General features: G+C 49.6%; 1 protein-coding gene across 2 annotated transcripts in view; it reads left to right on the plus strand.

Moving 5' to 3' along the window:
• The window catches only part of S100A10 (S100 calcium binding protein A10), a 33587-nt gene extending 18171 nt beyond the window's left edge, over positions 1–15416 (plus strand). The window contains exons 2-3 of one of the 2 annotated variants that reach the window (XM_048519455.1): positions 13045–13197; positions 15062–15416. In XM_048519455.1, the coding sequence (XP_048375412.1) occupies positions 13066–13197; positions 15062–15226 (297 nt within the window). In that variant the 5' untranslated portion in view covers positions 13045–13065 and the 3' untranslated portion in view covers positions 15227–15416. Of the gene's footprint in view, positions 1–13040; positions 13198–15061 lie in introns of both variants that reach the window. The other variant, XM_048519447.1, reaches the window with a different exon arrangement.
• The last annotated feature ends 9270 nt before the right edge of the window (positions 15417–24686 follow it).

Genomic DNA, 24686 nt, shown 5'->3' on the forward strand with positions numbered 1-24686 from the left:
CCACCACTGGGTTAAGCGGTTCTTCATTCCAACCCAGCAAGGCAGTTCTGAAGTTCCTGCGATCCAAAGACCGAATTCTACAGCCAGGGCACAGAAGTGCGATGTGCAGAATCTAACAAGCACCCCAGTCTTCTCAGGCTCTTTGAAAAGTAAAAGCAAAGTTTCTAGTCCCAAAGATTTCAAAAGGCATCCATGAAGGAAGGCCGGGATCAAAAACAGAGGGGCCGGGATCGAATGCACCAGAATACAAGGCGTGCTGAGTCCGCACTGTAAATTTAAAACCGGTTCAACACGCACAACTTCCTCCAAAGCCCGATGAGGAAGGGGCCGAGGATGATTTAAGCGGACGGTTTCTAGGCCAGGCCAAGGACTTCCTCTTCCGCCCCAGAATAAAGTCTGTTAAACGAGCTCTACTTTTTTTTTTGCATGATTTACGGCGTGGTCCCAGACGGAGTTACACCCTTCCGAACAACTTCAGTTCTGTTTAGGATTGCACTGTAAATCAGGGCTCCGAACGAGCGGCAGACGTCCGTCTCCAATGTGACATTTCCCAAGAGCCGTTTCCCAAGAGGCTGCGGCTGACGGCCAGACAGGCGAGGGCTCTAGATGCTGGGAGGGGAGAGAGCAGGGCCGTGGGTGGTGGCAGCTGCCCAGGAGGGTGGGGCCGGGAAGGGAACGTTGCCAGGGCCTCTTCAACCCCTGTTTATTCGTCGTGGCAATTGGCAGCAAACGTTTAATTTTCCTGTCTCCCTTCCCCGCACCCCAGCTCTTTGCAAAGGCAACTTCCCCTGTCAAAGAACATCGACCTCCAGAGAACACCCAGCAGGCAACAGGAAACTGCTGCGGTTAAACAGAAATGCCACCCGTGCCTGTCGTCAGGGGTTCCTTTTTTCCGCAGTTCTCCCCTCTGGTCCCTGTAGGCCGATTTTTTAAAAAAACACTTTTGCCTTGCCTCTCGAGTGGTTAAAGGCCTCTGAACGTTTTTTGTGGGAGGCCCACGTAGTGTAGTGGCTGGAAGGTCAGTTCGAGACTGGAGGCCTGAGTTTGAATCTTCCCTCTTCTGCAGAGGCCAAGTCCCCCATTGCGTGTTCCTTGCGCTGTTGGTTATTCAGAGATGGGATCCAGCAGGTTCTCACAGGTTCCCGAGAGTAGGTTACTCATTATTTGTGTGTGCCGAGAGGGGGTTACTAATTGGTGATTTTGCCATGTGATTTTTGCCTTAGTTACACCCCTCCTCTCAGCAGTAGCGTGCAGAACTTGAAGCAGTCTAGCAGGAGGTGCACCGGCGTGCGCGGCAGCCTGCACCTGCGTGCATTCGTTTCCTGCCCAAGGACCGGCGCAGCGGCTGCGTCCTTGCCACAGCCCCGCCCAGGAACGCCCCGCCCCTGGAATGCCCAGCAACGCCCCCGTCGTGCCCCGCCCAGCCCCGTTGGCGCTACGCCACGGTTTGAATCCCACCACCATGGGAACCTGTTACTAAAATTTTTGGATCCCACCACTGTGGTTATTGCTTGGCCAAAACGACCTCGCAGGGTTGTTGTGAGGCTGAAGCTGATGGGAAGAGGGTGAACAACCTATAGCTGCAGTCTAGAGGTCTCCCAGAGTTACAGCTTTTCTCTAGACTAAAGAGATTGGTTCCTCAACAGAAAATGGATCCATCCGAGGGTAGACTCTATGGCTTTATACCCTGCTACCTCCCTTCCTGAAACACCTCTTCCTCAGGGTCTATGCACACATTAGGGGGAATTTCCAAACCCAGAATTGACAGTTGTGGCATTAGGGTTCTGTACAGTTCTGAGGAAAACTGGAGTAAACGTGAAGGGGGAATAAGTATATATATGCATTCATCTCCAGGGCAAACTTAAAATGGGTTTAACAGTTGTGCCTTCCTTCCTTTGGAGAAACTGTCACAATTAAAACCAGTTCAGATTTGCCTGTCTGAGTTCCAAGATGGCAGAAGCGGTTCGATTTTGACTGCTCAAGATGGCAGACATTCTCGCACACGAAATCTGTCTCAGCTTGGATCAGACTTGGAGCTGCCCTGAAAAACCCAGGCCAGAGAGTCCAACTCCTCGAATCTTCGGCTGGGTAGTGGGTTTTCGATTCCCAAGAGTTTTGACAAAAGATGTTCTTGCAGGAGGCACGTTCAACCTTGATGAGTATATGGAATGATGCTGAGTCATATCTTTTAATATTTTATACGTATTTTTATATTGGGTTTTGTTGGCTTGTGAGATCAATTTATTGTGATGTTGTTTTAAGAATCGTAAGTCGCCGTGAGGCCGATGGGTGAGCGGGCAGATTTTTAAAAACATAATAAATAAGACAACTCCCTTGAGGACAATTCCAGATGTTAAACTATATCAGCTGCACGTCTTCCACTCCCAGTGATTTCAGCTACACCTCTATCGCTTCCCAGACTGTTTGGCAATCCGAGTTTCAATCCTGGATGGATGCGAATAGATTTAAGGTTTCGGGGGTCCAACAGACCAAAGAAACATTTTCCCTTTTTTTAGTCTACTGCAACTTCACTCATTGTTGAAACTGATTTCAGGCTGTTTGACTAAACTGCCTCCTCTGAGTCCTTGGAGATGTCCACCAAGAACAGAGTGTGCCCGGTGTGTGGCTAAAAGAGTCATTTTTAGGGGCTCATAAATATGGAGCAAAGAGGAATATTCGTTGAGCTGTTCTAGAATTTTCTGGTCATGCAATTTTCCCTGCCTGGAGTCTTAGATGGTGGTCAAAATTATAAGATGACTTCGGACACAGGTGTCAAACTTGCAGCCCTCCAGATGTTATGGACTACAGTTCCCATCATCCCCTACCAGCATCATGCTGGCAGGGGATGATGGAAAGTGTAGTCCATAACATCTGGAGGGTTGTGAGTTTGACACCTATAACTTAGGAGCTTCGAGATGGCTCTTGCCCCAGAAGCAATAGAACTGTATACTAGAAGTCCCCAATCTTTTTGAGTGAGTGGGCCAGCGGCGTAATTGCCTAAAATGGTGCCCGGGGCAAGCACAATTGCTTACTCCCTCCCAGGCGCCAGATTCTGTTCCTTGTGTGTGTGAAGCAGCTGCAACCTCTGTGCATGTCCAGAATGCCTTTTTCTTCCAGCTGCCGCCTTCTCAGATTTTAAGATTGAAGCACAGCTGGTGCAGACCCCTACGAAGGGGTCAAATTGAAACTGGGCGTGCTGTGGACGATTGCAGCTGGCGAGCAGATGGAATGGGCTGGCTCACAGCCAAGCACAGCATTGGAAACATCCGAGAACCGCTCCCTCGGGCAAGTGTGTTGGGTAACCGTTCACCCTGCCCGGCGTCTCGCCCACCTCTTTCATCCCGCCCTAAGCCTTGCACTGAGACGTGTCGCAGTGCAGCTGTTGAAAACTGGAGTCGTCACAGGCCAGGTGTGGGGAACAGCAGCAAGGGAGGGGGGGCAGATTTGAATGCAAGGAACGCTAGTGTGGAAAGAGACATGGCTATTGAGGTTTATAGAAACTAAATGGAGCCTCACCCCCCTGACATGGATGGCCCAGCTAGCTAAGCAGGGTCGGCCCTGGTTAGTATTTGGATGGGAGATCACCAAGGAAGTCCAGGGTTACTATACAGAGGCTGCAGCAGCAAACCACCCCTGTTCATCTTTTACCTCAACCTGTATGGCCCAAACTGTCCTGGTCTCATTGTTCTTGGAAGTTAAGCAGGGTTGGCCCTGGTTTCATACTTGGAAGGATGTCTACGGTTGCTACGCACAGGCAGGCAATGGCAAACTACCTCTGCTCCACTCTTGACTTGAAAACCCCATGGGTCCAGGGTCTAGCCCTGACCTGGATGGCCCAGCCTAGTCCAAGCTCATCAGGCCTTGGAAACTAAGCAGGGTCAACCTTTGTTCTTAGAGGACTAGCAGAAGAGACGACTGTCGAAAAGCCCTTACTGTCAGAATGTTTTTCCTAAACATCAGGAAGAACTTCCTGACAGTCAGGGCTGTTCGACAGCGGAATGCACTACCTTGGAGTGTGGTGGAGTCTCCTCCTTTGATAGTTTTCAAACATCTGGCAGACATTCTCGCACATGAAATCCGTCTCAGCTTGGATCAGACTTGGAGCTGCCCTGAAAAATCCAGGCCAGAGAGTCCAATTCCTCGAATCTTCGGCTAGGTAGTGGGTTTGTCTGTCAAGAGTGCTTTGATTGTGTGTTCCTGCATTGCAAGGGGGTTGGACTTGATGGCCCTTGGGGTCTCTTCCAACTCTATGATCCTATAGCTTGCAATAATGTTCTGTTGTTCCCAGCAGAGGAGAGGACTTGAAATAATGGGTTTAAATCATGGGCGGAAAGGTACCAAGTGAAGATTAGGATTTTTAATGTTCTGTTTTTCCTGTGAGTTCAGCAGTGGAATGGGCTGAGGAGGAGGGAGGTGGTGAACTCTCCCTCACTGGCAATCTTCAAATTGCGGCTGGATGAACACTTGTCTGGGATGCTCGTCTAGGTTGATGCTGCATTGAGCAGTGGGTTGGATTAGATGGCGTCGATGGCTCCTTCCAGCTCTATGATTCTATGAGGTCATATCCGGAAAAGGCCTTGGCCTCTATGCCCTGACGTTTAGCCTCCCAAGGAAATGGTTGGCCACCGTGCAAAATGGGATGCTGGACTAGATGGACCACTGGTCTGCTCCAGCAACATTCTTATGATGTAGGAAACATGATACTGGATGGGACTGCCTTTGAGCCTAATACCATAGAGCTAGGGTGTCCAATTCTGCCCCTCCAGATGTTCATGGACTATGATACCTATCAGAAGCAGATTCTGCCCTCCAGATGTTTGTAGATACAGGTTCTGCCCCTCCAGATGTTCATGGACTAAGACACCCATCAGATGGGTATCATAGTCCATGAACATCTGGAGGGCAGAGTTGGACACCGCTGCTGTAGAGTGCGTGTGGGTGTAAACACTGTCAAGTTGCATCCGACTTACGGTGACCCCATGGGGTTTTCAATGCAGGAGACATTCAGAGGTAGGTTGCCATTGATTGCTTCGGCGTCGTGGCACTGGTAGTCCTTGGAGGTCTCCCACGCACACGTTCCTGGGTCAAGGCTGAGAGAGTGTGACTAGCCCAAGACCTCCTCTTCAGAGGTGGGATCCAGCAGGTTCTCACCGGTTCCCGAGAGTAGGTTACTAATTATTTGTGTGTGCCGAGAGGGGGTTACTAATTGGGGATTTTGCCACGTGATTTTTGCCTTAGTTACGCCCCTCCTCTCAGCAGTAGCGCACAGAACTTGAAGCAGTCTAGCAGGAGGTGCACCGGCGTGCGTGGCAGCCTGCGTGCATTTGTTTCCTGCCCAAGGACCAGCGCAGCGGCTGCGTCCTTGCCACAGCCCCGCCCAGGAATGCCCCGCCCCCGGAATGCCCGGCCACACCCCCGTCGTGCCCCGCCCAGCCCCATTGGCGCTACGCCACAGTTTGAATCCCACCACCATGGGAACCTGTTACTAAAAATTTTGGATCCCACCACTGCTCCTCTTGATTCCTTAGTATCATCCCACTTCTACAGATATATGCTGTGAAGAGAAGAAGATGAGTTTGGATTTATATTTCTGCAGGACCACTTCTCCCAATGACCCCTTGGAGAGCATTACACTCAGGAAATAACAATCCCCTAGAGATCCCTGGCCCTAAAACCCAGGGCTTTACTGATGGGACACTTTCAAATGAGACCATTGTGGGATCTAGCTCAGTTCCATAGGACGTGCAAGATGAAGCTGTTCGCCAGGCCTACAGTTGAGAACAGCAATGGTATTTCCGTCTTAATCTGGCCTCTTATTTTTCAGTCTTTTACAGTTTTCAATTTTCAGTTTCTTAGCTTTTAAGTTTTGTTTACTTGCGTCATTCCTTGAAGAAGAAGAAATGCTTAGATTTATTTACGGCTTAAGGGCACAAGCCTCTCATTAAATGAAACTGGAGAACTGAAATCTTTCTGGGGCAGAGCCAATACCCAGTGGCATTTCAGCTTGAATACTGACAATGGCGCACTGGACTGGATCTAGCAGCACCTGCAGTTAAGGATGAGCCCAGAACTCCATTTAAAAATTTTGGGAAGGCCAGTTCAGACTGAGACAGTGGCATTCGGGAGGAGCTTTTTGGAAACCGAAGCAGCTCTGGGAAGATGTTATTTATCCTGTGTGGGCTGCTGCACCTGCAAAGATTGGCTCAGGAAATTGGCCCAATGCCGAAGGCTGACAGAAGAAGTTTATACCTCGCCTTTCTCTCCTATAGGGAGTCTCAAAGCGGTTTACAAACTCCTTCCTTTCCTCTCCTCACAACAGACCCCTTGTGAGGTTGGTGGGGCTGAGAGAGTTCAGAGAGAACTGTGACTGACCCAAGGTCCCCCAGCAGCCGAGGTGGGATCCAGCAGGTTCTCACAGGTTCCCGCGAGTAGGTTACTCATTATTTGTGTGTGCCAAGAGGGGGTTACTAATTGGTGATTTTGCCACGTGATTTTTGCCTTAGTTACGCCCCTCCTCCGCTCCTCAGCAGTAGCGCGCAGAACTTGAAGCAGTCTAGCAGGAGGTGCACCGGCGTGCGTGGCAGCCTGCGCCTGCGTGCATTCGTTTCCCGCCCAAGGACCGGCGCAGCGGCTGCGTCCTTGCCACAGCCCCGCCCAGGAATGCCCCATCCCCAGAATGCCCAGCCACGCCCCCGTCATGCCCCGCCCAGCCCCATTGGCACTACGCCACAGTTTGAATCCCACCACCATGGGAACCTGCTACTAAAATTTTTGGATCCCACCACTGCCCAGCAGGCTTCACGTGGAAGAGTGGGGAAACAAATCCAGTCTACCAGAGAAGAGTCCACCGCTCATGTGAAAGAGTGGGGAATCAAACTCAGTTCTCCAGACTAGAGTCCACGGCTACAACCACTGCACCATGCTGGCTCTCAAGAAGCTGGATCAGGTGTTTGAAGTGTCTCTGTGCAAAGCACATGTCGAAGTCTGGTCTCTGTGTCCATCAGACGCTGGCATGACCAGTATCCCATCTTAATGATGGGCCTCCTTTAGTTCTGTGGGGCAAAGAAAATGGACTCCTGTTGACAAGCCAGTGTGATCTAGTGATTAAAGTGTCAAAACTACGCTCAGGCTGGAATTCCCACTCTGCCGTGAGAGTTAACTGGGTGACCTTGGACCAGCCACGCTCTCTCAGCCTAACTTAACCCGCCTCATAGGGTTGTTAGAATTAAACGTAGGAGAATTGTATAAACTGCTGTGGGTTGCTTGGGGAGAAAAACAGGGTACAAATGGAGTAAATAAAATAAAAAATAAACAGTGTAAGAGCAGCAGCCTGCATTTCTGTTAGGACCAGGAGCCCAGTGCTTTCTCACAATATATGTTTTCAATGTACATACAGATAAAGTAGCTTACCTGTCATTCCTTCACCCTAGGGAACTCTGGGAATTGTAGTAACAGCGAGAATTCGAAGGGCTTGCACCAAACTGTGATACCCAGGGCTTTGGAGAAGAAGAAGTTAAAAACAGTGCAGGGCTGATACACGCCTGTAGGGACAGAACGCAATCTTTCTCCCATCCTTTCTCCCAGTGGTGTAGGAGGTTAAGAGCTCATGTATCTAATCTGGAGGAACCGGGTTTGATTCTCCACTCTGCCGCCTGAGCTGTGGAGGCTTATCTGGGGAATTCAGATTAGCCTGTACACTCCCACGCACGCCAGCTGGGTGACCTTGGGCTAGTCACAGCTTCTCGGAGCTCTCTCAGCCCCACCTACCTCACAGGGTGTTTGTTGTGAGGGGGGAAGGGCAAGGAGATTGTAAGCCCCTTTGAGTCTCCTACAGGAGAGAAAGGGGGGATATAAATCCAAACTCTTCTTCTTCTTTAAAAACTGTGTCACACAGGCAGCGGAATGGTGGGTTTTGAGTAAAAAGGAATATGCCCTGCAAGGAAGAAATCTAGGGGAAAGAGCTGCACCTTCCCTTGCCATGCTGTTTTTCTTGTTGCAAGACCTGGCCCAACACTATTTTGAGCGGTTTACAGAGGGTAGCTACGTTGGTCTGCAGTAAAACACCCTAATTCAAGTCCAGTAACATCTTAAGAGGCCAACAATATTTTCAGAGCATGAGCTTTTGAGATTCAAAACTGGTATCTGATGATGGCCGCTTGCACTCAGAAGCTCATACCGGTCTCTTAACATGCTGACGGATTTTGATTTAGTATGTTTAGGACTATGTCTGAAAATGGTCCTTGGGATAACACATACCACAAATGCCATATTCCGGCCACGATCTAAAATACGCCAGTTCCGCTATCGCTGTGACAAAAAGTGCTTTAATATTCTAAATACCACTATCCCTTTAAATCTCCAACAATGCGCAGTATACAATGCACAATGTGCAAAGTGCAATGTATTGCGATCTCCCTAGATTAGCACAATCCTTCACCCAGAGTCCCCGATGAGTCCCATGTCTTCTGTTTACGACATCCTTAAGCAGTTGAGGAGTCTTAATATCCCCGGCTCTGTCCTCGCCTGCTCAGTGAATCAGCTGTTCTCGACGGCACGGCGGTCTGCACTGTAGCTGTGAAAGCCGGGAGGGTCAGAAGAGGGTTCCGCGTTTCCCCAGGGGCTTGGCCTGGAAAATGGATGAAGGCAGCCTACGCTTTCCTCTGGTGCCAGCCTCAAGAAGAGGGGGCGGTGGGGTGGGGGACAGCTCCCTGGCTGGAAATCTCGCCCTGGGAACGTGGCCAACGCCTCTCCGCCTTAGGCAGCGCCTTCCCCGGATAGGAACCAGATGGGCTGCCCGGCTTGCAGATGTTCCTGACAGCCGACGGGACTGCTGATCAAAGATAATAAAGCGGCAGAGGTCAGGGCAGTGGGGAGGGGGGTGGAAGGAATGTTTAAGGTGAGGGGCAGCTGAGCTCATCTGCTCAAAAACCAGCTATTCGGGATTCGGTTTTTGGCTTTGCTGCCTCTGGTCTGCAGAAGGTATTTCCCAACAGATCAATTGCGGGGCTGATGAGTGTTCAGAAGATGGAACAATGCATACGCGGGGTCACCTTGCAGCTGAAACAAACAACATCTCAGACTTCAAGCAACCACCTGCCTACCTTTTTTCTAGTCCCTTAGGGGCACGACCAGAGGTGGGATCCAGCAGGTTCTCACAGGTTCCCGAGAGTAGGTTACTAATTATTTGCGTGTGCCAAGAGGGGGTTACTAATGGGTGATTTTGCCACATGATTTTTGCCTTAGTTACGCCCCTCCTCTCAGCAGTAGCGCGCAGAACTTGAAGCAGTCTAGCAGGAGGTGCACTGGCGTGCGTGGCAGCCTGCGCCTGCGTGCATTCGTTTCCCGCCCAAGGACTGGCGCAGCAGCTGTGTCCTTGCCACAGCCCCGCCCATGAATCCCCCGCCCCCAGAATGCCCAGCCACGCCCCCGTCGTGCCCCGCCCATCCCCATTGGCGCTACGCCACAGTTTGAATCCCACCACCATGGGAACCTGTTACTAAAATTTTTGGATCCCACCACGGCTTCCTTCCCTTTCTCATCTTTTCCCTTCCTCTTTTCTTTTCCCTTTTTTCCTCATCTTACGCCGAGTTAGCTACTGGTAGATTATTAAATTTTTATCCCCCATCGGAGATCGCACAGCAGGCTGAAACGGAGAAAGGAATGGGGCCAGACACTTCGAAATCGTTTTTAATTAGTTGGTTGTCCCATTTTAAAAGGTCTGTATTGCCTTATTGTGTTACGTGTCGATCGTTGACTCTTAAGTATTTTGTCTGACCGCAGGCATTCTATTGGCTATCCACAAGATGCCCCAAGCCCAGACTGGGTGAGGTAGGGCAGGATAACAAACTAAAGTGAAGTAAAAGTGAGTGATTCATACCCTCACCCCCAAAAGAGAAATGTATGGCCTTTCTTCAGAAGGGCTTGGTGCTTAGTGGATAAGATAAGGAATGTAGCAAGTTATTTATTGTTTTACAACAGCAGAACCCAACTGCAATTTCACACACCCGCAGCGTGGCAGGGTGTTTCTGGCAGGGAGAGTAGGTTTTTTTGGAACTCCTCCTTGAACCCAAGCAATCGTAGCATATTGAATTAGGGTAGGGTTGTCCCTGGGAATATTTCCCCCATTCCTCTCGCCCGTCCCTAACTTACTTTCCATCTTGGAAAATCGGCCATTAGTAAGTTATCAGAATGTTTTAATGTTTGTTGTGGTTTTAATGTATATAAACTCTGGTTTGATATTTGTTGCTAGCTGGCCCAGCATTTGTCCATGATTCTCCACATCTTCTCCACATCTTCTGGATGTGGAGAGCCTTGAAAACCCTCTGGGGTCACAACTTGACTATAACCAGCGTACTTTAGCCCTGGTGAACTCTTCTGTGCTCTGACTTGGGTGTCCCAGGCTAGTTGGATCTCAGAAGCTAAGCAGGGTCGGTCTTGGTTAGTATTTAGATGGGAGACCACCACAGAAGTCCTAGGTTGCTCAGTTCAGGAAGGCATTGCAAACCACCCCTGACCATTGCTCACCTTGAAAATCCTACAGGGCCACTACAGTGTAGTGTAGTGGTTACTAGTGGTGGACTCTATTCTGGAGAACAAGGTTTGATTCCCCACTGTTCCACATAAGCCGTGGACTCTTTATCTGGTGAAATGGATTTGTTCCCCCCCCCTCCTCCATATGAAGCCTTCTGGGTGACCTTGGGCCAGTCAACAGTTCTCTCAGAACTCTCTCAGCCCCACCTACCTCATAAGGTGTCTATTGTGGGGAGGGGAAGGGAAAGGAGTTTGTAATCCACTTTGAGACTCCTTTAAGACTGATAAAAGCAGGCTATAAATCCAAACTCTTCTATAAGTCCTGCACAATTTGATGACACTTTCCAGTACCAATTTTATTGGGATATGTCAGACAGACCTGGTCCAGAAATGCTTTTCTCTAGAGTCAGGTGCCTTCACTGGTGCAAGAGGATCCTTGCGCTGAGGCAAAGCGCTCTTATTAGCGGAATAATTTCACAGGATCCACTTGCTATTTCAAGGAACGGCTTAATGGCTTAATCCTTAAATTGCTGTCTTGCGGTTTTGTGCTAATTGGGGTGAAATGTTGAGATAATTCCAGCAGAGGATTGGGCCTGAGGGTTCGTTTTCCATTATTTTATTGTAATTCTGGTTAGCTGGGGTGGTTTTTAAAATCTTGCATCTCCCTTTTTAAAAGGCGCTCGTAAAACGACAGCTAAGAAGTTTGGCATGAAATGAAATCACCGGCAGCGGGTCCAGTATTAAAATCTTTACAAAGCTCTTTTATAAATTATTCTTTGGCCCTTATTTACCACCCGTGGTTTGCTTTAGCCCAGTGGTAAGTATCTTTCATAAAGAAACAGGTTTTTTGGAGTGAATTTTTATATACCCTTAGACCAAGGAGCTTAGAGTAACATGCATGGTCTGTCTCTCATCCCTAATTTTCCCCCCAATTTTCATTTCCATACCATGCCGTGATGTAGGAGTTCCAGTGATCTTTAGCACAGCATCTTCCATTGTATTTGAAGTTACTTCTTTTCCCAAAGCAAAGAACTCATCTGGGGGTTCTCTTATGGTGCCCACCAACACCTTTTTAAAAGTTCGGTGGGGCAAAGGTCAATTCTGATAATGATGGATGGACCAGTAGAGTCTGATTCAATATAAAGCAACTTTATGGGTCCAAACTGAACACAAGTCAGCAGTGTGATATGGCAGCCAAGAAAGCCAATGTGATTCTGGGCTGTATCAGTAGGAGTATAGTGTCTAGACTCTAGATAGAGGGATGTAATTGTACCTCTCTATTCTGCATTGGTTAGACTTCACCTGGAATATTGTGTACGGTTCTGGGCACCACAATTCAAGAAGGATATTGACAATAGGTCCAGAGGAGGGCAACCAAAATGGTAAAAGGTCTGGAATCCATGCCAATGAGGAGAGACTTAGGGAGCTGGGTATGTTTAGTTTGGTGAAGAGAAGGTTAAGAGGTGACATGATTGTCATGTTTAGATGTTTGAAGGGATGTCATGTTGGTGAGGGAGCAAGCTTGTTTTCTGCTTCTACAGAGACTAGGACTAGTCATGGGTTCAAGGTGAAGGAAAAGAGATTTCACCTGAATATCAGGAAAAACTTCCCTGACAGTAAGGGCCGTTTGCTTCGGAGCGTGCTGGAGTCTTCTTCTTTGGAAGTTTTTAAAGAGAGGCTGGATGGCCATTTGTCAGGAGTGCTTTGATGGTGTGTTCCTGCATTGCATGGGGTTGGACTGGATGGCCCTTGGGGGTCTCTTCCAACTCTATGATTCTATGAAATAACTATTCAATTAATGTCTTCATTGTATATGCATGAACCTAGAGATAACTTTTAATCAAAGATGAGTTAGCTGGAAATCAGTGGGTTGTGGGGGTTTTATGCTTGTATGTTTTGTTTTGTATGCGAAATTTAAAAATTACTTTTAGAAAAGAACATCTCTTGCCCTAAATAAAACCCACGAAGGCTTGACACAAGTTGGTTGAGACTTGATGGCGCTATTATTATTATCCTCTGCAAGTTCTGCATTATAACTACTGTACCGCACTGTCTGCCCCTGTAAATGGCTCTCCAAAGGTTTCGTGGGAGGGTTTCCCAGCAGCGGCGATCTTTTCGAATGGCGATCCCTGGATCTCAACCTGGCCTCTTTCGCACACCAAGCAAGCGGCTGCTGGGCCCCTTTAGCTGGGATTCAGCTTGGGCTCACACAGATGGTTGCCGACATGAGACAGGTGTTGTTTGCAGCACAGGTTGGGTACCGCAGGGGGGAGCAGCATATATGCACTCAGGACACATTGGTGTTTGAGCATTAAAGCCTCCAACGGGGATCACAACAGGGGACTATGAACCTAAATGTAGAATGTAGGAATGGTTTCTGGCATCGATGTGTCAGCGAAGAATTGGTTGGTTGGACTAGTTTCGCTGGACCTCTTGGCTACTGTTTGAATCTTCTATCCATCAAGGGGTTAAATCTCTCTCTCTTTCTCTCTCTCTCTCTCTGGCATTAGACAGGTGCCCAAGAACAGAGCCAAGATGCCCTCTCAGCTGGAACACGCCATGGAAACGGTGCTTTTTACTTTTCACAAATTTTCTGGTGAAAAGAACTATCTAACAAAGGAAGACCTTCGGCAGCTGATGGAGAGGGAAGTCCCAGGATATATGGAAGTAAGTGGATCTTAGACTTTTGGGATAGGAGCGGGGTGTGTGTGTGTGTGTGTGTATATATATATGTATATATGTATATAAACTCTGGTTTGATATTTATAATAACATTAAACACAGCAGGCTAAAAACAACATTTACACATAATTACTAAGTTAATTTAAAACAATTTACAAATCTATAACCATAAAAACACAGCAGCCAGCAATATTATATTTGCACCATCTATGCATATTCTGACTGTTTGCCAACATTCCATGACCACCCAACTGTGGCCATGGGATTCAGGCGGCAGGCAAGCGTCCACCTGTCCTGTCACACATGCATTAGTCAGAGCGGGTGTGAACATTTCTTTAGAATGCCCTGCAAAAATTCTAAGCCGCCTTTGAAGAGGAACTTTTGGCTCCTTTTGTTACAGTACTGCATGTGACCCAGCAAATTCATGGCAGTGTTTTAAATGTACAGGTTGAACAGATGAAAAGCAAGTCGGTGCCCAAGTAGGGAAACACCAGTCCCAAAAGCAGCCTCGTTCAAGCGTCCCAATATCCTACAGAGCTCTCTGTGCTCACCACCAGCCCCAGCCATCTTCTCCAGCAAATACCAAGCTCAGGAGATTTCCTCTCTTTCCTCAAATCACTCCCCACAACCTGTGCCCCATGGCAAAACAAAATGGCGGCCACGGTACCTAGGTGCTCGTGCGCATATGTCAACAGGAATACACTTCGGAGATGAGATGCATCCGCCATTCGCTCAGACGTTTAATCGGTGGTGGGATTTCAGCAGGTTTGCGCCACTTCAGCAGAACTGGTTGTTAAAATGGTGCTTGTAAACAACCAGTTGTTAAATTCTCTGAATCCCACCACTGCATTTAATGACCTTGGAGAATAACAATACCAGGAATTCACTCTAGCCCAGGGGTAGGGAACCTGCGGCTCGAGAGCCGCATGCGGCTGTTCTGCCCTTGCACTGTGGCTTCACGAGCCAAGCTGCCGGCCCCATCCTTGCCCGCCCTGCAGGCAGCAGGGTGGGCGCACCAACTGCCCATGGTTGGCTGGGCCGCGCCGCGGGCTTCCCCTCTCGCCTGCCCCGTTGGAGTGGGGTGGGTGCTTTCCTGGCGGCCGGCAAGGCCGAGCCGCCGGCTTCATCCTTGCCTGCCCTGCAGGCAGCGGGGGGGGGGGGGGGGCGCATCCATGCGCTTTTCAGAATGAGCGGAGTAAAAGGTTAAAAAAACCCCTATATATATATATAGTGTTATCTTTATTTTAAATGTCAAAAATCATTTGCGGCTCCAAGTGTTTTCTTTTCCCGTGGAAAATGGGTCCAAATGGCTCTTCGAGTGTTAAAGGTTCCCTACCCCTGCTCTAGCCAAAATTTAACCAAAGCATCCCACAAAGGTTTGAAAAGAAACAGGCTGAGGCATCCAAGATTGGGAGCAAAAAATGGGAATGCACCCTTGTAAATGAGACTGTTAGCCTGTATTTAAACCAGAGGACCCCAACACGATGCCTGTGAGTACCATGATGCCTGATTACGGTTTTCCTGGCACACGCCAAGAGCTTTTGCCTAGCAGTCGTTCTGATTAACTGCCACAGTTTGGGCTGTGTTTTTTTAAAAACATTGCTCCAGTAGCTGCTGCCACCACAGTGTAGGGATCTTCACTGTATGACTGAACATGTCGGCAGCCATTTTGTGGCTGGCTCCACCTCCTGTCGAAGCCATTTTGCAGCCGCCATTTTGCACTTTTGCCCGCAAGCTTGGTCAGAATTCCAGAGGTGCCCGCAGGCTTAAAAAAAAGGCTGGAGACCCTTGGTCTAAAACAACCCCCCTTCTTTTTCCCTCCCCCCTTTCCCCCTGTTTTCCTCCCCAGAACCAGAAAGACCCAATGGCCATTGACCGGATCATGAAGAGCATCGAGGAATGCCGGGATGGGAGGATCACCTTTGAAGGGTTCCTCTCCCTGTTTGCTGGCCTGACCAACGGCTGCAATGAGTATTATGTGAAGAAAATGAAGCCGTGTGGGAAGAAATACTGAGAAGACGGGCGGCAGCTTTCCATCCTCCAAAGCACTGAATCCACGCAGTATGGCGGATAGCCCCCAGAGAACTTCCTTATCCCTCCAAAGCTAACCCACGGCTACTTGAAAGCGCCTCTTGTGCATCAAATGTAACTGCAGTTGGGTGTGGGAGAATCTCAACCCCCCCATCCCCCCCCTCCAAAATATTTGAACCCCCAAATCTCCCTCCCTGTTCCAGGAACCAAACCATTGGCTTGCCGTTGCCTTATGTTATATCCTCTGCTTAGACTATCAAATAAAACATTTTAAATGGAGGGCTTTTTTTAAAAAAAAAAGAATCTGAATGTGTGTTATTCTTTGCGGTTTGTGCCACATTTGGAAGAGAAGGTGAGGTTGCAGGGACTGAAATTTCAAATGGGAACGTTGGCAAAAACCATAACGCCTCAACTTGAACACAGATCTGCTGTGGAGTTTAAAAACTGCTCTGCAGAGGTTTAAATTGCCATTCTCCTGCTACGGGTGAAGCAGGGAACAGACGGTGATTATCCTTTTAAACACTAATAGGCCACGATGGGTCACAGGGGTTTCCAACGGGGTGCTCACGAAGAGTTTTAAGAAAGATTACTCCGGTCCTGTACCATCTTCATTGGCTGCCCATTGAGTTCCAGGTCAGGTTCAAGGTGCTGGTTTTGACCTTTAAGGCTATAAACGGCCTTGGGCCAGGACCGCATCTCCCCATATTGCCCCGTTAGGACACTCCGATCTTCGGAGGGGTTCCTATTAGAGGTCCCTGGCCCGAAATGCATTTGGCTGGCTTCCACTAGGGCCAGGGCCTTCACAGTCCTGGCATCCCTCTGGAGGAACAGGCTCCCGAAGGAGATCAGGGCCCTGCAGGACTTGTCGAGTTTTCTCAGGGCCTGTAAAACGGACCTGTTCCACCAGGCAATTGGCCAGCAGGGATGAAAATCATCACCCCAGCCTCCAGTGGGCTCGGGAGGGGGGGGTGTGGGTGTGTGTGTGTGAGAGAGAGAGAGAGAGAGGATTTTATCACCATCTGTGTTTCTGTTTTCAGAATCGTAAACAGGTTTTAAACACTGTTATATTTATTCTCCGGTATACATTACCCTGAGCCCTTCAAGGGAGGGCGACTAATAAATCGAATTGGATGGATGGATGGATGGATGGATGGATGGATGGATGGATGGATGGATGGATGGATGGATGGATGGGAGGATGGATGGATGGATGGATGGATGGATGGATGGATGGATGGATGGATGGATGGATGGGAGGATGGATGGATGGATGGATGGATGGATGGATGGATGGATGGATGGATGGATGGATGGATGGATGGATGGATGGATGGATGGAGGGGTGGGGCACTTATCCAGTGGGGCTTTCGATTGTCCATTTGACTTCGGATGGACTGCAGAGCGCAGCAGGCAAGCCGCAGCACTTGCCTACAGCGCCGCGCATGCTAGTTAAGAGTCTTCCCTGTGAGACTGCAGATAAGCTGTGTGGATGCAAGAAAATATGTTTATTTTAAAAGGCAACCATACAGCCAGCTGATCCAGCTTCACACAACCTCCCTGCCCTTATACCCAATTTGAAGATTTGGCCCATTGAACGAACCTTTCACATTGCTCACAAAGTTGAATACTTTGGCCACCTTCTGTGGCTGACACTTTCCCCCTCGAGCAGCCAGTGTGTCTGTGAACGTTCTGTGATAGTACTGTAGAGTTCCGCCTCACTCCCAGGTCGCTGGCTTGAATGAAAGCCAAACGCATCATTCGGGCTGCCCAATGGCCAACATTTTACTCGTCCAATGAGGACAACTGCATTCAACCTGGTGTCCGGTATTATAATTTGATATGCCAGCATGCCCAAAATTCTTCCCTGCTCCACGGTTGGAATTCCTGGAAAACAAGAGAAGACCCAGCAGACTGGAGGAGGGCTAATGTCCCGATTTTCAAAAAATGGGGGAAAAGAAGGCTGGATGGCCAACTATTTGGAGTGCTTTGATTGCATCTTCCTGCATGGTTGGACTTGATGGCCTTTGTGGTCTCTTCCGACGCTGTGATCTTTTATGATTCTACCAGAGTTTAATACAAGATATTTCCAGCTGGAGAGATAGCACATGGGGGTAGAGTAAACCCCTCTTCCCCAATATTACAACCCTGATCCACATTTTCCTTTCCCTACAGCTGCTTTTCAGAGCCCAAAGTTGCTCTTGGATGGCCAGATGTTGCCACCACTGGAGTTTACAATCATAGGCTCTTAGTGGGACAGAAGGGCTAGAGAAAAAACAGATTCTGAGTGGAATTTCAACAACTGTAATATGCTTACTAAGGCCCCTTCCGCACACGCAAAATAATGCATTTTCAAACCACTTTCACAACTGCTTGCAAGTGGATTTTGCTATTCCGCACAGCTTCAAAAAGCACTGAAAGCAGTTTGAAAGTGCATTATTCTACATGTGCGGAATGAGCCTAAATGTTTGGGGTTTTTTTCACAGATCCTCAAGTATTCAAGCCAGAAATTGACAAATGTTTATTTACTTGAATAAATACTTATTTGAAAGAATATTTATTTGAAATAAACATTTGTTTGAAAGAATAATAAATGTTTATTCAGTAGATTTTTTTTAGCAAGGTGTATTTAATAAGACTATTACAGTTGTTGAAATGTATTGGTCTTCGTTGACCTATAGCTACTTGGCACAGAGTGGTATTTTCTACATCTACTTGGAGGCCAGCAAACCCAGAGGCTGGGGTTAGGGGCTGTTTTGGGGGATATCCTGGCAAAGGAAGAAACCCTGGGGAGCTGATCCCTTGGTGAACTTCCCAAAGGGGCGATCCTCACAGATTGCAAACTGACACACCCCAGATGTCAAGTGCTTGCCAAGATCCCAGGCCTGCTAACCAAGAACAATCATGCCACAGCAACACCCGTCTGCCTTGCTTAGTTTTCTAGTTAAGCGCAGGGGTGGGGAGGCAGGCGAGGAGCCAGATCTTCCATTTTTGCTCAGTTGGCTTTTCGTTTCTAGTTCAAAGCTGCAAACGTTTGGTGACTCAGCTTTCCCGCTATGTCCTCAAACCGCTGGGCTGCAGTCCCGATTGTCAGCCCTACATTTCTCCCCCGTTTCAGTAGTAAAGCGAACAGGGTGGAGCTCGTCCGTTCTGCAAACAGCAGCTGTTTTCTCCCAGCCTGAGCAGCACACCCGATGCCTTTGCGTCAGGAGAAGTGAGTGGATTTGCCTGTTCTGGCTGGGAAGATTCCTAGAGATCTAGGATGGAGCCTGAAAAGAGCAGGATTTGGCGAAGGCAGGGACCTCAACAGGTATAATGCCATAGAATTCTTCCTTCCAAAACATTTCTCCAGGGAAACTGGTCTCTGTTGTGTGGAGATCAGAGGATCTTTAGGCCCCACCCTGGAGGATGACTCCTAGGAAAAGATTCATGATTTATTTAATTCATTAATCCCAGAGTTGGAAAAGACCCCTAGAGTCATCTAGTCCAACCTGCTGCCAATGCAGGGACTACTACAATAATATTCCCGACAAGCAGGTGTCCAACTGATACTTTAAAACTTCTGCATGTCTAAGGCTGTGATGGTGAACCTTTTGGGCTCTGTGTGCCAAAAAATTGGGAACTGTTGTTAGGACCCCTGGCCTGTTCAAGAAAAGCACTTCGGTGTGAGCAAAAATCTTGATTAAGAAACAGCAGTTCAAGGAAAAATATGGCAACAGGTGTGTATTGACAGAACTGGGGAACTCTCCCAAAAACCCCTGTCAGATAGGAAAGAGGACTCACCGCCCCGCCCCGCCCCAAACCACACCTCCTATCCCAGAGGAACTTGACTCTTCCCTCTCGGCTGGAAAGGAATGGGGCTGGCCCTTCCTTATCGCATTTTATTCCATCCAAGCCAACACAGGAGATAGCACCAGATGTCTAATGGCAACAACAGGTTGTAGGTTCCCAGGACTGCATTCGAGGTGGGAGGAGGGAACACAAACTACCGTACCCCACCTCCTGTCAGGAAGAAGAAGAGGAGTTTGGATTTATATCTCCCCTTTCTCTCCTGCAGGAGACTCAAAGGGGCTGACAATCTCCTTGCCCTTCCCCACTCACAACAAACACCCTGTGAGGTAGGTGGGGCTGAGAGAGCTCCGAGAAGCTGTGACTAGCCCAAGGTCACCCAGCAGGCGTGCGTGGGAGTGCGCAGGCTGATCTGAATTCCCCAGATAAGCCTCCACAGCTCAGGCAGCAGAGCTGAGAATCAAACCCGGTTCCTCCAGATTAGATACACGAGCTCTATAACCTCCTACGCCACTGCTGCTCCTGGGGAATTATGGTCAGGCCTGGAATATGACGGGGCATGACAACTGCCTAACTTGAGTCTACTGGCATGCCTCACATACACACACACGAGCAAAACAGAAACAATTATTTTCCTATTCGTTGGGGAATGGGAGAGGCCTTGTGGGGGAGTGGGGAGGCGTGTGCCAGGACCAGTGGGGAGGATGGCGTGGTGTCCATGGCCCGCCAGCTCTGGCTTGGTGCCAGCGTGGTGTAGTGGTTAAGAGCAGGTGGATTCTAATCTGGAGAACCGGGATTGATTCCCCAACTCTCCTCCTGAGTGGCAGAGGCTTATCTGGTGAACCAGATGTGTTTCCGCACTCCTACATTCCTGCTGGGTGACCTTGGGCTAGTCACTGTTCTTCACAACTCTCTCAGCCCCACCTATCTCACAAGGTGTCAGTTGTGGGGAGAGGAAGGGAAAGGAGCTTGTCAGCCACCTTGAGTCCCCTTACAGCAGAAAAAGATGGGGTAGGAATCCAAACTACTACTACTCCTCCTTCTTGAGCCAAGCCAGCAAGATAGTGGACAGGAAACTGGTTTCTACTGAGAAGTGCCAGCAACCAAGTGACAGTTTTCATTGTCATAAACCCACATATTTTCCTGTCAATAAGTCCAGAGGTGGGATCCAGCAGGTTCTCACCAGTTCCCGAGAGTGGGTTACTAATTATTTGTGTGTGCCGAGAGGGGGTTACTAATTGAGTCTGCTTTTCCATTAGAAATTCCATTAGGTCCAAAAATCATAAAGTCCTGTTGTTTCCTATGTGGCTGGTTAGCAAAGGTAGAAAACAGGATAATTCTCCCTGTTGGGCTGTTTTAAAAACATGTTTTAGAAATATGGTAAGTGGTAAAGTTCCTTGTTTAAGGAAAGTATCCTTCTTTTGATTTCTAGAAACAAAATTAAGTATTTGAAAGTATTAAGTATTTGTCAGGCAGTCAATCAGAGGAGAAGTAGTTGTTTCTGTTGGCAGTAGACGATAGGACTTGCTAGAATGAGTTTAAATTATGGACAGAAAGATACCAGCTGGAAATTAGGAACTTTTTTTTACAGCAAGAGTTTTTTACAGTAACAGAGAAATTATTAATGCCCCGCCCCCGGAATGCCCAGCCACGCCCCCGTCGTGCCCCGCCCAGCCCCACTGGCGCTACGCCACTGTTTGAATCCCACCACCATGGGAACCTGTTACTAAAATTTTTGGATCCCACCACTGAGTAAGTCCCTGCCTCATCCAAGCTTCCCAATCCCTTGCCCGCCCTCTTCCAGCCCCCAAATAGCAAACCAGGGCCGTGGGGCAGTGGGTGACAACCTGGCATTGCCTTGCCATTGGAATGTGAGGGACTCGCTTCCAACCAACGGCCACGTTTGTGAGTCCTGCAGGCCCATTGGTTGGAAGTGACTGGTCGACTCATTCCAGCCCTGAGGCAATTATGTATTGGGATGAGTGAGCGTGTAGGTTTGTCTATTCTGGATGGGGAAATAGCTGGAGATTTGGGTGTGGAGACTGGAAGGTGGGGTTTGGGGAGGAGAGGGGGGTGACCTCAGGAGAGTATAGTGCCACAGTGAGAGCAGCAGTGGCGTAGGAGGTTAAGAGCTCGTGTATCTAATCTGGAGGAACCGGGTTTGATTCCCCGCGCTGCCGCCTGAGCTGTGGAGGCTTATCTGGGGAATTCAGAGTAGCCTGTGCACTCCCACACGCGCCAGCTGGGTGACCTTGGGCTAGTCACAGCTTCTCGGAGCTCTCTCAGCCCCGCCTACCTCACAGGGTGTTTGTTGTGAGGGGGGAAGGGCAAGGAGATTGTCAGCCCCTTTGAGTCTCCTGCAGGAGAGAAAGGGGGGGAGATAAATCCAAACTCTTCTTCTTCTTCTCCCCCCCCCCCACCCCGCCAAAGCGGCTGTTTCCTCCAAATGAAGTTATTTCTGTAGTCTGCAAAACAGTTGTAATTCTGAGAGATCTTCAGCGGTCACCTGGAGCTTGGCATCCCTAAAAGGGGCTGTGGGATCACACCTGGCTTACGGGGACCCTGTAATTCTGCAAGGGCAAGAACGGTTTTTCGTACAAAGGAAACTTCTGACCGCCTTCACTTTGTCCCGCTGGTTCTTCCCCCCTACGGTTGCCAGCTCAGGGTTGGGAAACACCTGGAAATTTTGGAGGTGGAGCTTGAGGAATGTAGGATTTGGGGAGGGGAGGAACTTCAACGGGGTAAAATGTCACACAGTCCAACGAGGCCATTTTCTCCTGGGTGAACTGATCTTCGTCGCCTGAAGTTCAGTGGTAATCTCGTGAGATCTCCAACTATCTCCTGGAGGGGAGCAATCCAGACCACGGCCACACAGCCCGGAAAACCCACCACAACCAACCCAGGAGTGCATCCCAGGGAAGGGAAGGTTACTCGAAGGGCTCAGCATGGCATAACCCCACAGGGTCCACCCTGTACATTTTTCCCCCCCAAGGCAACTCCTCTCTGTCACCTGGGGTGCTTCCGCATTGTCGTGGTCGACCTGAGATCGACTAGAGTCCCACCCGAGTCCTCCGCACACTAGATTTACGCAGCTGGGCCGGACTCGTGGTCCTGACGGTTCGACTCACGCGATCCCTCTCGGGCCGCTGATTTTCACCAATTCTGCTGGGAGGTCGAGTCGACCATCATGGACTCCGGGTTGGCGCCGAAATGCCGAGGCCGGGCGGAATGCGGAATCTCCGCCGACTCGACCGCAGCCATCCAGCCAATCAATCTTATTAGTATGTTCGCAAGCATGACGCGCAGAAGCTCCCACGCCAGCCTCAGCCGCCGCCTCAGCTCAGCAACGTAGAGTTCTACTCTGGCAAACGGAAAAAAAAAACCGCTGCATCACGCCACGCCATATAGAACGGCAGCCAATCGGAATGAGTAGTGGAAAACGCGGGCGGAGGTGGTCCCGCTTCTGGAGCTCGGCTCAGCTCGTAAGCTGAGTCGAGCTCAACAAATCCAATCGGAAAGCAACGCGAGGGAGGTGGTGGTCCCGCCTCTCCTGAGCTCTCGACTCTGGAGACACGGTAGTCGGCTAGCCAAAAGCGGAGGAACGGGAGGACTCGCCGGAAGTCAAGGTAAGATTCACGACACGAAGGTGGCCAAACCTGAGTCCACTCGTGTGTCCGGAAGGGCTCCTGGAGATCAGTTGTCATTCTCGGAGATCTCCACGCCTCACCTGGTGGTTGAAAGTTCTCAGCAAGGCCCTGTCTCCTCAAAACTGCAATCGAGCCAACCCTTTGGTGCGCCTGGCACAAGCATGCCTCTGTTTAATGGGAAACAGATGCTCCGCACACTGTCAAGGCACCCCCTTCTACACACACACACACACACACACTCACACTCACACACACCCCTCTGGGTCAGTGTGATTCACTCGTGCGGTTCTCGCACTGAGTGTTCCATCCAAAATATTTGACGTTGCTCCGGAGACGGCAGGGCTGTGGGCCGGGCGTGGCACTGCCTTGCCGCAACAGCACCGATTGCTTATTCAAACCGCCTGGCTGCTTGCAAACGGGACGGTTGGGCACGGCAGAGGAAGTGGGTTTCCTGCACGATGGAATGCTGGGTATCGGGAGTGAGATGGCGACAGCCCCAAATGCCCCCGCACCTGGCCACAGCCCCCAGGCGGTGGATAGGAATGTGGGTAGCCCATCCCGCTGTAGTTATTTTCCCCCCTTCCTGACCAACAATCACCTTGAGAAGGATCTGGCCCTTCCCACTCTCCAGCACATTTCATTTTATTTTATGATTTTACATTTTATGTTTTTATTACTATTGATTGTTTCCTGATTGCTTACTAGACCTGTATGACAATCATTAAGTGCTGTACCTTATGTACAAATGTATTTTCTTTTATGTACACTGAGAGCATATGCACCGGAGACAAATTCCTTGTGTGTCCAATCACACTTGGCCAATAAAGATTCTATTCTATTCTATTCTATCCTCGGTGATGATGAATAAATCTCTCCTTTTCGGGGAGCGGAGGGGGGTAATACCTGAGGGTTCGGGCAATCCTGGACTATCCTGGTGACCGTAGGGTCACCGTTAGTCAGAAGTGACTTGGCAGTGCTTAACACACACACACGATTTTGCGGACTACAGCCAGAGAGTCCTAAAATCCCCTTAACGTGCGCATTGGCCGTTGACAATAATTTCCTTTGCCACTCTGGTGTGGCTGTACATATCCGCACAATGAAAGCTTGTGCGTGCACAGAAACAGCAGGGGCAGTGGTGGGTGGGTGTTTGTGTGTGTGTGTGGGGGGGGGGGGGACTTTCCCTGTTTGTATTCTGGATTTGCCAGCTCTGAATCTGGCTACAGACCGGCAAGAGTTACATTCTGGCACTCGTGGCCCTGCTGAGGAGGGAGAACGGTGAAGAACTCCTCTTGTGGTTTCCCCTGAGAAGCGCCAGTAACCAAGTTACCATTGTCATAAACTGACTCACAGGTTTTCCTCTGAGCAAGCCCTTGACTCATCCTTCCGGAACTGCAAAGCGGAAAATATCACAAAGACAGCCCTGTTGTGCAGTGGTTAGAGCAGGGTAGAGACCTTCCAACTTACTCAAGAGCCATTTTGGACCCATTTTCCTTAGGAAAAGAAAACGCAGACGCCAAATAATTTTTGACATTTAAAATAAAGATAACACTGTATATATTGGGGTTTTACCTTTTACTCCACTCATTCGAGAAAGCGCATGGATGCACCAGCCTGCCTGCAGAGACGGCGAGGCAAAATGGGGCCAGCGGCCTTGCCGGCCGGAAAACACCCGCTCGAAGCGGGGTGGGCAAGAAGAAGCCTCGCGGCACTGCCCGCGGCGGGCAGTGGTGTGCCTGCCCTGCTGCCTGCAGGGCAGAGACGGCGGCTCGGCCTTGCCGGCCACGGGGAAAGTGCCGCCCAGCTCGAGTGAGAGAGGAGAAACCCATGGCACAGCCAGCCATCGCGGGCAGTTGGTGTGTGCCAGCCCTGCGCCACGGGGCGGGGCAAGGATGAAGCTGGCAGCTTGGCCCTTGGAGCCGCAGTGCAAGGGCAGAAGAGCCGCATGCGGCTCTCGAGCCGCAGGTTCCCTACCCCTGGGTTAGAGCGTTGCACTCACTGGAATCTGGG

The sequence above is a fragment of the Sphaerodactylus townsendi genome, linkage group LG01 (assembly GCF_021028975.2).
Source record: "Sphaerodactylus townsendi isolate TG3544 linkage group LG01, MPM_Stown_v2.3, whole genome shotgun sequence".
NCBI classification, from domain to species: Eukaryota; Metazoa; Chordata; class Lepidosauria; order Squamata; family Sphaerodactylidae; genus Sphaerodactylus; species Sphaerodactylus townsendi.